We start from the raw sequence: 16,241 nt of genomic DNA, 5'->3' as shown, positions 1-16,241 counted from the left end.
GCCCTCTTTTTAAACCAGGAGCAGCTCCCTATGTTTAGACAACTACTCCCTCTCATTGGATGTTTCAAGTGCGGGATCAGATCCCAAAGTTCCTGAACAGCGCGAAACAGTCCTTCAGAAATTTCCACATCCATCAAACCATAGGTACGTCACAACTCTTTTAGCTATAGAGAACACTTACACAGAGCTCAAGGTATTTGCTGTTCACGTGGGAGAGAGTTTTCCCCACGTGAACAGCAAATTCCTTTTTAAGTGAAGATAGTTTACTTGACCCTTCCTGACCTTATAATGGAAATCTACCACTGTAATGTGAATGCAAACCTAGGCTTACATGGCTTCTTCTATGCTAGTTATGAGTGGGTGGGCCTTTTTTTTAAGGTTATTGATATTTGAACTCTAATTTTGAATAATATTTGTTGATTCTACTATTTCCCTCGTTGTTGATGGAATTAATAGATTATTGATTAAAATACAGCTGCTTGATTAATAATATAGACATCAACAATAAAAGAAACCAGGCTAACATTTGGTTTTATCAATTAATAAGGGTTAATTTAGGGTTAATTTAGTCAAAAGAGAAAGGTGGGATCTATGCCACTTATAACAAATGTAAGAAAGATTGAATCTCACCATGATGTTCATCATGGTGAGATTCAATATCATCATAACCTCAAAAGACATCACTCATACTACGTGATGGAAGAGATGGGGGTGGATTGATGGAGCTTTGCTCTGGAGACTGAACATGGGTTTCACCACTTCAAGCCTCCAATAAGCAAAGTGGTGGTACTGCACCGGTTGATGAGAGTCATCTACCACCTAGTATTCCCTGGTAACCCAGAGGGGTGGCATTCCTCCATGTGGTGTTAATGCCATACCTCAACCCCTGCTTACTTTGGTTCACACCTGGGTGGTCACCTCCAGTATACTAAGTGCCATACTTCAGGACTTGCACATGGGGATTATACACATGTTTACTAACAGTCTCATCATTGTGAAGGTGCAAGCAAAGGATTTGGCTATCGCAGACCGACCAAACACTTCGCCAAAATTAGGTCTACTTGACTTCAGTGTCACCCTAATATCAATTCCATCTGCGTTTTAGACTCCCAGGTGGCAAGCCCAGCTTGGCATACCTGAGAGAATATCTGACAACCTCAAGAACAAATCACCAATGCTATATCACATATAGCATATCTTGTTTTTTTTTTTTTTTTTTCGGTAGTTGTTGGCACATTGGCTTCTGTGGCCATAATACACCTCCAAATTTTTTGCAGTACTTTGATCCAAGCCCGAGGCGGGATTCGAACCCACGACCTTTGGGTTGCCAGGTAGGCACTTTACCCACCCGGCTAGCCCGGTCGGCAGCATATCTTGTACATAAAACTCAACCTTAGTGATCATCATATCCAAATTCCTCACAATTAATGCAGGTTGAGGATTATCTTCAGCATATATCACCCTATAATGATTTGGATACTCCGATACTTGATTATGGACTGAGTATGGTTCTTATACAAGTGCCAGGTCAATATCATGCTCTTCCAATACAGCATTTAATCGTAAGGCCACACTTTTCAAAAAGCATTCAGCATTCAACTTAATTTTAAATCTCTGCCCATATCATTTCAGGAATTGAGGACAGTTTTGTTACACGAATGATCCAATATCTGTGCCATGTTTCAACACCTTTTTTAACAGCAAGCCATATTATATGAGAATAGTGGTTCAAGCAAATAATGGTCCAAAGCACTATTAGCTTGTGGTCTTGATTAAGTGACCAAGCAATGCATGTATATCATCAATTAAATCAGTAGCAATAGAATAAGTATTAAATTTTAATGCAAAAAGTTATTTAGAGAACATAATTTTGCAAATAGACCACCCATTGCCTGGCAATTAAATATTGATAAAGCTGTAAATGTATAAATGAAGTATATAATAAATATATAGTTTCAAATAAAGTGTGATAAGATCTAATTAGACAAAGATAGCCCCAAAATAGTGTGCCGTCTAAGTACAGTAGAGTGTCGAAAATCTGAACGTCAATAATCTGAATGAGCCAGCATTTATTTTTTTTATGCTGGTGCCATAAAATAATTACAGTAAGTGCCGGTTATTGTGATTGTGTTTGAGAACTGAATTTTGATTCTATTAAATGGCAATTCTAATAAGCGAAAATCGGAGGAATATAATCCACAAATTTACACTTTTATTACCTTACCAATTAACAAAATTAAATGATACAAGTAAGCTGACAAACAAACTAGATGCTGAATCAACAAGCGATCAACTTCTCTTGCTGAAAAAAGTGAGAGATCTGGCAGCAAAGAAACAAAGTCAGAAAATGGTGCAGAAAAAAATAAGTACTGTAATTATTTTTGTTAAAGGCCTATACATATGTGTTATTGTGGATAAAGTTTCATTTGTTTTGTTACCTATGAATAAAAATAAGTAAGTATAACTTAGTGTTTTATTTCTAAACTTACTAAACTTCTTTTTTTTAGTCTCCAGACAGTATGTTTAATAAGTTTGAAAATTCGACAAATCAGAAGTCCAAACTACTCCCAGTCCCAATTAGTTCAGATTATCAAGACTCTACTGTATTTGTGTATATTATCTACCCATCCCTTCCCCCCCAAAAAAAAACCCATAAAAAGGTGCCATTTATATTCATGTGCATCAGGCATGTACTTGCATCTGTTGATACAAACTAGTATATTATCTGTTTATGTCAACTATGTATCAGACACAGTTTCTAAAAGACGAAGGTCAAATATGGCTAGTGTATCTAATATCTCAGCTAGTATTCCAATATTGTATCAGAATACTGTATTGTTGTTCAAAACCAGAGTTTCATACACAGTTAACAGAAATGGACCGAAGGTTATTTATTATTATTATTTTTTTTGTTAGTTGTTGGCGCATCGGCTTCTGTGGCCATAATGCACCTCCCAAAGTTTTTGCATTTTACTCTGATCCAAGCGGGATTCGAACCCACAACCTTTGGGTTGCCAGGCAGGCACTTTACCCACCTGGCTAGCTCGGTCAGCAGACCGAAGGTATACTAGTTTGTATCAACACATACAGGTCCTTTATAGAGTGTCAGCACAATAAATATAAATGGTACCCTCTTATATGTACACATTTTTTTTGTGTATGGGAGTCCAGGACTCCCATACCCAATCTATGCATTCTCATAAACTGATGGATGATCTAGCCTCAGGATTGCCAGATCTAGGCAATCCTGAAACTAGATCAATTGTAGCAAAGGAAACAAAACATTAGAATTTCTGATACTACATATATGCATCTGCTAGATTCACACCCCTATTAGATATCTTTATCATTCCCAGTGTGAGAGAATATAGTATTAAAATAATCCTTCTAGCATTTTAATACTATAAAAGAAATACAGCTATATAATAATACTATAAAAGAAATACAGCTATATAATAATACTATAAAAGAAATACAGCTATATAATAATACTATAAAAGAAATACACAGTTAACAAAAATGGACCGAAGGTTATTTATTATTATTATTTTTTTGTTAGTTGTTGGCGCATCGGCTTCTGTGGCCATAATGCACCTCACAAAGTTTTTGCATTTTACTCTGATCCAAGTGGGATTCGAATCCATTTTATAGTATTATAATAATACTATAAAAGAAATACAGCTATATAATAATACTATAAAAGGAACTTTCCAATAATCAACATTATAAAAGTAGAACTAGGTAATATTGGAAAAGAATTAATGTAAACAAATGCAGTTTGTTAATATTTTAATTTAAATTAGATAATCCTTACAGCTTCAGGTATATCACACTTGAAAACATGACACTGATGAATGGTTGTTTCTACAGACGAACCTTGCCTACAAGAAAATGCAAAACACTGCACTTCTTGCCCATCCTGGTAACCTTGAGCACAAAATGTAATTTTGTGAATGGGAAATCTGGCTATTTCATTACTACTGCTTGGTTCATACAAGCTACAAAGAAAAAAATAATAATAAAAAAATTCATGCCAATTTAATATTAAAAAGAAAAAGCATCAGGTTTCAAAAATTTATGAAGGTCAAGTTATATCAAATTAATGTCAAGTTAATATCCCTTAACTATACATACTATTAAAATTTACATTTTTATTTCTACCATTACTTCATCTGTTCTAACTACAAAGAACAAACTAAGAGGCACAATACAGCCAGAGCAGCTGCTATGTCAATAACTTACAACAACTTCAGCTGATATAAAATCTTTGCCCTAAATATATAAAGTGATTCTTGCACTGCTTCTATTGGAATGAGCAGCAGCCTGGAAAACAAGTTGCTGTGGATTTTAGGGACTGCCGAGAGTCATCACGGAGCAAGTAAATACATGGGCTGTGTTAGGGTAGCTAAAAATAAGAACATGTGCATGTATATAAGAATAAGAACAGGTGCACTTTGACGGTACATAGGATCTACTGTGTAAATCATATCATAACGAAATCAAGCCAAATTTGAATGTGTTGATTTTTACGCATACATTGGAATTAAGTGTGTGTATACCAATCCTAGGAGATTATCAAATAAATTTAATGAATTTGAAGTGCTCATCAAAACATCAAAGGCAGATATTGTTGGGATATCAGATGTGGTGTCACACAAATATAAGGAATGCAGAATTGGGATTTGGGGGAATACAATGTGTACAGAAAGGATAAACAGGGAAGGAGGAGTTATGCTGTTAGTAAAGAAAGACAAAATCTGGGGAAGTGCATCCAGTTGACATGGGTGAACAGTGCAATGTTGAGTCAGTTTGGTATGACATAAGCAATGGGCAAGTGAAATTGAGAGTAGGAATGTGTTATAGGCCTAATGACTGATGAGTATAATGAACTGTACAGAGAAATAGAGTGGGCCAGTAAATCGGACTGTCTTATAATAGGGAATTTTAACCTCCCAGATATTGACTGGGACTTCTGGGTTGGTCACTCGCACACTAGCAAGGCATTTATTGGATGATTGTTTTCTACAGCAGCATGTTCAAGAGGCAACCAAAGGGAGTAATGCTCTAGATCTGATTATCAGCAGTGATTCTCCGTACATTAAGAATCTGCAGATAAAAGAACCACTGGGTGGCAGTGATCACAGTGTACTGATGTGGGATTTACTCAAAGATGTAACTACCGTTAGAGGTAAAGGGAAGGGTTTTTGCTTTAGTAAAGGTGACTACGATGGTCTGAGACAGTTTTTAAGTTCTATACAGTAGGACCAACTGATGATGTCACCAACAGCAAATTATAAATGAATTCAAGAAAGTAATCTTGGAAGCTACTAGACATTTTGTCCAAACTAAAAAATACTGCTCAATGTTTAGGCCTAAATGGATGTCAGATGAACTAATGAGACTCATGGCAGAGAAGAAAAATGCATGGGATGTATATAAATTATCAGGTGACAGAGAAACCTATGGTAGATATAAGCTGGTTTTTCACCAAGTCACAAAGGAGTTTAGGAACGCAAAGCCAGATTATGAGAAATCTTTGGCAAAGGATGCTGAGAAAAACAGCAAGGCCGTCTTTATTTATATAAACTTTAGAACGAAGGGGATGAATGAGATTGGTCTACTTGATATGAATGGTTCGACTGTTGAGGACCCTGCTCAGGTAGCTGACAAACTAAATGAGCATTTTGCATCTACATTCACACGAGGAGTTATTCAGGGAGGGGAATGCCAGAAGTTTATCAAACTCTGGCATTGAGCTAAATGATTTTGTTATAATGAGAGCAAAGTGGAGGAGAATTGGTGAATTTAAACAGAAAGGCACCTGGAGTGGATAGGATCTATCCAGTTATATTAAAGGAAGCAGCAAAGGAAGTAAGCAAACCCTTAGCCAAAATTATGAGTTTCCTGGGACTCATAGGAGGTCCCCATGGACTGAAGGTGTGCAAATGTGACCCCAATTCACAAAGGGGATCAAACGGTGCCAACAGTAATTACAGACCTGTTAGTTTAACTTGTGTTTAGGGGAAATTAATTTAGTCAAAAGAGAAAGGTGGGATTTATGCCACTCGTAACAAATGTAAGAAAGATTGAATCTCACCATGATGTCCATCATAACCTCATTAACCCATGTTGTGTCTGTAGCTCAGACACAGCATGGGTTTGTTAAGGGGAAGTCTTGTCTGACCAATTTGATTGGATACTACTAGGGCTCACAACACCAGTCAAAATCATAATACCGGTATTTGGGTATTGTTAATTTATGAAACCGGGATACGAGTATTAATACCAGTATTCCAAAAAAAAACAAAAAAAAAAAACAAGTAATTACTTGAATTCCTGTTTTAAATCAAACTTTTATTACAATAATAAATATTCTAACAAAAAATTATTAAACATAGTTATTCTAAAAATAAAAAAAATAAATATTGAAACTGCAAATTTGGTTAGGTCTAAACATCCACACTACCTGTCCAAATAAATGAAACATAAGCAATCAATAGTGTTATTTTTAAACAGGATCTAATTTTGGTACATATTTAATTAGTGGCAGAAAAAACGTCCTTTTGGATTCTGTGTTAACTGGTGCTATTGTACTGAGATAGTCATAGACGAGTTGCAGTTTACCCCCCCCCCTTATTCCCTCATCTTCAAAAAATCTTATTTCCTTTTTGACTTTTTATGGCACTATATCTGCATTAACGAAAGAAAGGGATTGACGTTTAAACCTGGTGTGGAAACGAAATCTAAGGTGTGGGGGTTATTTATTTTTTAATTTTTATTTTCCTGTACCTTAGTATTGCCATCACTGGCCATTGTTATGATTTTTGTACAGCAGTGCTCCTCAAGCACTAAGGCCCACAAGCTACCTGACTGCACTAAAAAATCAGAATTTACAAGAGCTGAGGGATTTTCCCATAGTTTCTCATGAGCAATGACATTTATAAATATTGACAATAAATATTATAAAACAAAAGAAAGTCATTTATAATACAAATCTACTTACAAGTAAATACATAATTGGTATTCGTTTACATCTAATCTATTAATTTTTCTCATTTAATCTGTTAATACATGCTAGCATTTCCATAAAATTTCTCTCAATTAACAATATCAACTCTCTCTACAGCTGCAAACACTAAACTAATTCAATCTTAATCACTTCTTCATATTTCTCTTAATCAGCAATATCAATTCTCTTCACAAACAGCAATCCATAAGCTGACTTCATGCTAAAAATTCCATATATATCTCTCTCTCTTAATTTAGCAATATAAATTTTCTTAACAACTTTAACCAATAAACCAACTCAATACTAAACATTTCTGTAAATTTCTCGTAATTTCTTCAACTTCATCCTTACTTTATAAAATAATTATAGTTTTATCTAAGCACCCTTTTCAAGACAACACAGCTCAGAGGACTTACCTTCCTTCACTTTCACAGTGGGATTCCTTCCACGGAGTGCAGTGAAGTCTTTCTTCTTAGTTGAATTCTGCCATATAGCTCTTCCAGTACTGTCTTATTTCGGGAACAGTTCTCTGTTAATGCTGAAGGAAATTACCACAGCAGTAGAAGCCAGGACACTATCTGACTGGCTTGTTACTCAGCTCCAACTGTTTTTAGTAATTGGTTATCCAGTTTTCTCTCTGATCGCTCACTGAGGGTGATGGTAGATGGCTCTCTGTCTTCTAACTTCTCCACTAATGCCGGTGTCCCCCAAGGTTCAGTTCTTTCCCCCACTCTTTTCCTCTTGTATATCAATGACCTTCTTCCATTGACTGGAAATCCTATCCATAGTTTTGCCGATGATAGCACATTGCATTCAACTTTCCATTTTGAGAAACCTTGTCCAGCTCAATCAGCTTCAAGTTCTCGAAAATCTGCTGCCAATTCCTTAAATGCCGATCTTTAGGTAATTCTCCAGTGGGGCAAAGACAACTTAGTTGATTTCAACCCTTCTAAAACTCAATCTTGTCTTATATCTTGCAAAAAGGATTCTTCTGCTCCTATGCTTATCTTTAGTGACACTCCGATTTCTAGGCAAAATGATATATCTCTTTTGTGGATTACCCTGACTTCTAATCTCTCTTGGCACAAGCACATTACAAATATTGCTTCCTCTGCATCTAAAAAACTTGGTTTTCTCTTTCGCTCTCGGCGTTACTTTTCTCCCAAACAGCTGCTCACTCTGTATAAATCGCAAATCCGTCCTGCCATGGAATTTTGTTCCCACATCTGGGGTGGTGCCCCCAAAACCTCTCTCAGGCTTCTTGATTCCATTCAGAAGAGGGCAGTTAGGTTAATTAATGATTCATCTCTAACAGAGTCTCTCCACTCGCTTTCTCATAGACGCACTGTTTCTGCTGCATGCCTCTTCTACAGATACTTCCATGGGCACTGTTCTTCTGAATTGGCTTCTATAATTCCGGCTCTCTCTTTCAAAACAGTCCGAACACGTGCCGCCACCAGCCAACATCCATTTACTGTCCAACTTCAAACCCACAGAACCAACTTTTCATCTTCCTCATTTATTCATTCAACTGCCATTTTCTGGAACAACCTTCCTTCATACGTATTTCCTGAAAATTACAATCTACAGAAGTTCAAGTCCAATATCAACAAATATCTTCTTTCGTCTTCTCAATGTCCAACCCAAGCACGGTACTAAGTACTATAGGTTATAATACCTCTCGTGTTTGGGGTTCTCATAAAAAAAAAAAAAAAAAAAAAAATCACCAAGAAAGAGAAGAATGATGATAACCAGCTCAGGACCCTGGGTGTGCCAAGCCCATATTCATCAGATGAGAACCCCTGGGGTAATTAATTTCAGATTGTATTTTTGTGTTTACAGTACATTATGTACAGTATTATTTTTCACATTATATACAATATAATCATAGATTGTAGTTTTGTATTTTTATAAACAGTATGAATAATAAACCAATTAAAATGTAGAGAACGCTTGAATTTAACCTCATAGAGAGAGATAGCCTAGGCTTAGAAACTAAGGTATGTACGGTATCGCTAAGTAAAAGATAAAAACATTACTGTATTTAAAATGAAAAATAAAAGATAAAAATTTAAAAGATTATAAAAAATAAATTATAAAGATGATAAAAAGATTAGAAAGGTTAAAAAACACTGTTAATAAATATATGGCCGACATATGACCAGATCGACTTACGACCTGTCAGTCAGAACAGAAGTCGGTTGTAATTCGATGACCAACTGTATACCTTTTACTTTTCTGACAATTTGAATTCCTCTTTAAATCTAAATTAATAATAATATTAAATAGGGATTAACTATTAAAATATGAAAAAAAAAAAAAAATACCAATCTTAAGAACAGCCTGTTTAATTGTTAATGGTACATACCAAATAAGGCTATAAGGTATTTAAGTAAAGCATGCATATGGCTCAGCAGATTGAGCTGATATTTATTAAAAACTTACAATGAAAAAAGAAAGACCTAAAACATTATTTAGAGAGTACTGCAAATTGTAAACATACATCACAAACCCTTCTGCATGATTTGGAACTGAGAGTGATATTTCAATAGCTTGAGCTGAAGACTGCTGATGAAGAATAGCCATAGTTTTCAGAATTTCTTGTTCACTGTGTGGGATACTAATAGCTGCACACCCAAGATATGTTACTCTGTCAAAAATAGTATATTCTCCATCTTCCAAAGGAATTGATGATAACCTGGACATCGGATCTTAAAAAATTAGTTAAATTAAATGCTAGCTCAAAATTGCTTATGAAAACACACATGTACATTTACAATACAAAAAAAAAAAAAAAAAAACTTAACTAATCAAACACATTTTCAAACTTTTAAAATACTGCCTAATTATATGATATATATTAAGGCATGTCAATTAAAGAAGTAATTTTTGCAATTTAAATAACTCTAAATCATAATTAACCCTTGGAAACACTGTGTGGTGTTGTTCACAACAATCATTGCTTTTTATATATATATATATATATATATATATATATAAAAGGAACAGACAGTGAATGATACAACGTACTTGCACATACTTGAAACTGGTTTTGGTTTCACAACTCAAGGGTTACACTAATTTAATCTTCCTAGTTTGGGTTCCCTCACCACTGAACTGAAAGTATGAAATATTTTGAAAAAACAATAGGACCAGTTGTTATTTACTGTACATTTATACTTTACCTATGATGATAAACTCTTTCACTGAATTAAAGAAAATGGTATTCTTCAAACCACATGTTTTTGTCTTCCCCACAAGGATGTTAACTAATTAAATGAACAGGATTAACTAAATTACATTTTAGGCTGAAAATTTTAAAAAGCTTTAAAAGATAATGGTAGAAAAAACAACACAAGGTGACTGTCAGAGTTATTTTAACCCAAACTTCACAGATAACAAACCTTTTTTCTACAGATGGCACAATAAACTCTTTACTAGCCAGCTTTGTATTATGTTCTTTCCCCACCCATTGTCTCTTATTAAAATTTTTTTTAGCCTAGAATGTATTTCAGTTAGTCCTGCAGTTTATGTCCACTGAAGAGGGTGTGACGGGCAGTTTAAAAAAAAACAAAAACTGTACTTTACTGTGGTGCAGTATTATCCATATATGAAGCTTCTTCAAATAAGCTCTTTTCACAGCATATTTTGTAAAACTTTATTTCAGTGGTTCTCACTGGTGTGCAGCAACCCATTTCAAATGTGCCACAAGATTAGGAAAAACTCCATTGAGTTCAATGGCAATCACTATTTCAGTGTGCCTTTTCTTTCTTTTTTTTCTTTTAGTTATTGGCGCATCAGCTTCTGTGGCCATAATGTACCTCCCAAAGTTTTTGCATTTTACTCTGATCCAAGCCCGAAGCAGAATTTGAACCCGTGACCTTTTGGGTTGCCAGGCAGGCACTTTACCAACCTGGCTAGCCCGGTCAGCTTCGGTGTGCCATTAATATTCGTATTTTAACTTAAAGTGTGACTTGAGTGACAAAAGAGTGGGAACCACTGCTTTATCTATCCATGAAGCTATCTAAACTTCAAGCGGCACCAGTGCCCACCACTCTGCAATAAACTCTCTCTCTCTCTCTCTCTCTCTCTCTCTCTCTCTCTTGTACTGAATAGTTACCCTGTAAAGGCCAAATGGTAATATGTGTTTTGTGTAATGTATGTAGGGTTATGTTGATCATCTGGCTTCTTAACCTTGGGCCCATGGGTTATGACCAATCCCTAGTTATATCAGGCACAGAGATCTGGGCCAAGAAGAGTGATTAAATGCTCTGGAAAAGTGAAAGCTGGCACCTGAACTTATCAGGGAGGGCCCAAAATATTTAAATAAATAAAAGTTTTTTCTAAAAAAAAAAAAGTGTGGGAGTGACAGTTCGAGTTTGGATGACAAGCAAAGGTTTAGGTGTTTAGGTGAAAGTCTTCCTATCATCCAGGATGCCCATGTGGAGCACTGGATGCCACATTAGCTTGATGAGTCAGAAGGGTCTGATAATTGCACACTGGTCAGATCAGCCGCAACCAGTGTCAGTATCCCATGTCATGCCACTCGACCAAAGATGAGGAATCAGTATGGCATCAGTGAAGATAGTGGGAGAAGGGAGGGGTGTGACCAGGTACTTTATTTGATTGATAGGTGTCCCCCAAACATGACTAGCTGGTAGATGCAATATCCACCAGCTAGTCATGTTTGGGGGCACCTATCAATCAAATAAAATACAAACATGCACCCCCCCACCTTCTCATTAGAATCTACAAGTACAAAGACTTTTTTTTTTATGTATATTCAGGATACAAATGAAGAGAATGAAGAGAGAAATTAATGAGAAAGAACAATGAAGATTAACATTCATTTACCCATTTACACTCAAACTTAAACAGATGGGATCACAGCACCCTGAATATAAACAGCACACTTTTTTTTCTTTTTTTTTTTTTTTTTTGTAATAAGGTGGTTTTTAATGAAATGATCATCATACCTACAGCAACTTACAGATCAGAGACATGGAGAATAAATAAGAAAGAAAGACAAAAGATAATGGCATTTGAAATGAAATGCCAAGAAATATTAATAAAACAAATTGGATAGAACACAAAACTAATGAACAAGTAAGAAAAGATATACATTTTGAACGCATAACAGAACTAATCTACAAAAAAGAACTTCAGTGGTTTGGACATGTGAATCGGATGAAACAACAAAGGCGCTCAAATGTAGTATTGACAGGAAGGATTGGAGATAAGAGACCACCACCACCACCAGGAAGACCCAAAAGAGAATGGCTCCAATGGCTAAAGGAGAACACAGGCTTTCAGAGCTATTGACAAATAATGAGAGATTCAAGAGACCAACGACAATGGAGGTTGATATCCAAATAGGGACTCAACCCATGCTAAACGGAAGAGTAGAATGATGATGATGATGATTTTTAATAATTAAAGACAAACACCAGCCAAGGAATTAAAAATTTTTACTATAAAAATAAAACTGTTGAAGAAGAAGACAGCAGTCTCCGAAAGCTTCAGGTTTTATCGCTTTTAATCCAGTTTATTTTAGAAGAAATTTTATTTCTTCAGTATTTTTAACGTAGTTTATTTTATCGTAATTTATTCTAATATTTTAGTCTTCTGATAGTGCATCACAGTATTTCATTATATTTTATTTCTGTATGTTTTATTTTTATAGTAAAAATTTTTAATTCCTTGGCTGGTGTTTGTCTTTAATTATTGCAGTATGGAATTTCCCAGCTCCATAGGCCTGTTTGAAGATTTTTAATAAGACAGTTCACACATAATTGGTCATCGCACAGTTTACACACATGAACAAATCACTTATACTAAAATTACACATCTAACCTGCAGCAGCACCAGTCTTTGTGAATTTTTTTTATAACACATATTCAAGGGTGCACTGCACATTTGTAACGGTTAATTAGGACATTCGCATTCACATCCACTGTCAACTTCACTCGTCACAGTACTCTAAATATGGACAGTCTGCACCTTTTTTTTTTTTTTTGTGCAGGTTAAATTCACCAAGATTGTCAGTCATACATGGGGATTTCCACAGGTGATTTTGTTGCACCAACACATGCAACCCCCCCCCCCTCTCACACAGAATCAACAACCCTAGGGGCTCATATCTGGTGAGTATGGGGGCTTGGCACACCCAGGGTCCTCAGCTGGATATCATCATTCTTCTCTTTCTCGGTGATTTCCTTCTACTTCTCTCTCTCTCACACACACACACACACACACACACACACACACACACACACACACACACACACACACACACACACACACACACACAGGGTAACTCAGAAATTTTTTTTGGCTGGTGCAGCATAAGCCTCAGGCTTCCTTACACCATATGGCTAATAATAATAATAATAATTAGTATCACATTCACTAATGCTTGCATGGTTGCCTTTATGATTGTCACTCTTAGTCTGACACAGGTTCCAAAGGTTTGTATGGGAACTGGAAGCAGAAGAGAAGGTCGAACTTAAATTGTGAATATCACTTTGATCATAAGCAAGTGTTATCCATGTCATGTAACTTTGGACCTATCCCCACACTTCCCTCAACCAAAACTGTACAAGAGCATCCCTCCAGTATAACCACAAGGTAGGGTCTTAATTTTAACTATGACATAGTAACCAGCAGTTCAATTAACTCCTCCCATTACAGATATATCAATTATATTGTAAAAAAAATCACTCAGCATCACCTTATTTGGAGTCTGATTATACAGTGTTTTAATTAATATGCACCAGGTAAGTTGTCTAGTTTTGATTTCAGAAGATTTTAGTAGTGGTAGTAATGGTGAATGATGTAAAAAGAAAAAAAAAAAACAGTTCAACTAACCATGCTCTCCATGAATTTGTCTACTTCTACCTTGAATTTATTTAACCAATTTTATTCAACCAATCCACTTCCACAACAGATGGAAGCCTGTTCCAACAATCAACCACCTGCTAGCTGAAGGCAAACATCTGAACATCTATCCTGTAACTATCCTTCCTCAACTTGAATTTATGCCCCTCATGTATGTAGTCTCAGCAAGTGGAAGAATACCATTAACATTCAGCTTATGCAAGCCATTCAAGGCTTTAAACACCTCAATCAGATTTCTCAGCACGTCCTGGTCTTGAGACACCGCAATTTGCAGAACGAAGCCTTTCTAGGTAGGGCATCCATTTGTTCCCTTCACCGGTCTGGTTGCCCTTCTCTGCACCCATTCCAGCAGATCTTCATCCTTCCTAAAGTGAGGCATCCAGACCTGTATACAGTACTCAAGGTGCAGCTTAACTGTGGCCTTATGCAAAGGGATAATCACCTCCTTATCCCTGTTAGAAAAGTTTTTGTATATAATTGACAAAACCCAATGAACTATCTTGATTGTACAATTACTCAAAGGGCTTTTTCGACCCAATTTTTCTAGATCTCGCTGCAGCTGGCCGGATGATTATCGTTAATCACCCTGCCAACCTTTGTATCATATGAAAACTTAGACATTAAGCCTGATATACCTTCATCGATACATTGATAACTATTGAAAACAACAATGGACCTCTGGAATTCTTGAATTTTGGACTTCTGGAATTCTTTAAAACAATGAATATTCTGTCTACATTCATTTTAATAACCCCTCTCAGAATGTTATAAATCTCAATCATGTCCTCTTTAAAGTGCTTGGCTGTCAAACTCTGTAGCTCACATAATTGAAGTCTTACCGCATACGGTTGTCCTTTTGCTGATTTCATCATGCGAGTTGTCTATCCTTGAACTCTTTCAAGAACCTCAATGTCTTATTTCAGATGAGATCTCCACGCTTGGACACAGTATTACAAATACAGTCTTGCTATTGCCTTATAAAGTGGGATTATGACCTCCAGATATAGATCTACAGGATATTGTTTGATCAATCACTGATAGGACACAATAGACTTTCCTGGTTGCCTCTTTTCACTGCTCAGAGAACGTCCTATCTGCCTGCATTGTAACTCCCAGATCCCTTTCTTCCTCTACTGTTTTTAATTCATCCCCACCAAGTGTATAAGTTATTTTGGGGTTGCCATTGAGCAAGTGTGAGAATTTGCAATTTGCTGCATTAAAACATAGGTGTTGTTTTCTGACCATTCTGGAAGCCTGTTCTAGTCATCCTGAAGGAGTGCTGCTTGGTACTGAACATTAGCAACTGTCACAATCGTTACACTGTCTGCAAAGTTTGACATATTGTCCTCTAACCAATTTCTTTCGGATCAAAGGTGACGTTTTCGCTTTTCTGCACTCGCTCCTCCGGAATAGAACAGTGTACCTCACTCATCGTAACCTCTGCTACACCCGATCCATCAATGCTGGTGTGCCGCAAGGTGGCGTTTTATCAGGGTTACTTTTTACCGGCCTCCTTATTCCGTTTGTGTGTAACAGAGATGATGTCATTACCTACGCCGACGATATAAAGTTCCTAACGGAAATACCACCATCAGCCGACAGGGGAGTGATCACATCGGAAATCTGTAATAAGATCACAGCTTTCTCTAGCCATCTCAACCATTTCGGTCTCAAACTGAATCCCCAAAAATCCGTTATTATGGTTTTTTCTCTGAAGAAGTGTCCCACATCCATACAACCCTCACTGCAGGGTGCAGTTATTCCAAGTGTTACTAAACACAAAGATCTCGGTGTAACCTTCGACCCAAACCTTAGGTTCAACTGTCACATCGAATGTGTTCTATGCAAGATCAACCGAATGCGCTGGATTGCCCGTCAACATCTTCTTCATAACACAGACGCAAGAACCACAATCAGATATCTGGAAACCATTGTGTATCCTACCTTTCTGTATGCCTCTGAAATATGGGCATCCGCAGTACCTTCTCTCATGAAGCCCATCTTCGCCAGTGAATACTGGATATTGAAGTGGGCAACCCACAAACATCGACCCCCCCCCTCAGCAGAGGACCACCAGCATGGCCGACCAACTCCGAATCCCGCGGCTGCCTCAAATAATCAGCATGAGGAGAACTGTGACCACAGTCAAAATGCTGGTTGGCAAAATCAACTCCCCTGACTTCTGGGATATATGCCAGTGGCATGTTCCACTTCCTTCCTTACGAGCCACCCCTCTTCTTCAGCTACAACGGAACAGGCTGAAGATCAGTGACAGATTCCTACCTGGACAAGTACTTCCTACAGTACAAGCCCTGCTAATGATCGGAGTTGACCT

At 36.7% G+C, this 16,241-nt stretch overlaps 1 protein-coding gene across 2 annotated transcripts in view; it reads right to left on the bottom strand.

Annotated features, from left to right (window-relative positions):
- Positions 1-16,241, bottom strand: part of LOC150087197 (rab GTPase-activating protein 1-like) — a 435,279-nt gene that overhangs the window by 316,973 nt on the left and 102,065 nt on the right. For both annotated transcript variants that reach the window (XM_090373009.1, XM_090373010.1), the window contains exons 5-6: positions 9,513-9,720; positions 3,815-3,998 (exon numbers count right to left, since the gene is read on the bottom strand). In XM_090373009.1, the coding sequence (XP_090229135.1) occupies positions 3,815-3,998; positions 9,513-9,720 (392 nt within the window). The remainder of the gene's footprint in view (positions 1-3,814; positions 3,999-9,512; positions 9,721-16,241) is intronic.

The sequence above is a fragment of the Mastigoproctus giganteus genome, chromosome 4 (assembly GCF_048544385.1).
Source record: "Mastigoproctus giganteus isolate SK-2022 chromosome 4, ASM4854438v1, whole genome shotgun sequence".
Taxonomy (NCBI): Eukaryota; Metazoa; Arthropoda; class Arachnida; order Uropygi; family Thelyphonidae; genus Mastigoproctus; species Mastigoproctus giganteus.
Note: the sequence above shows the minus strand (reverse complement) of the source record. Positions and strands in the feature narration are given on the sequence as shown.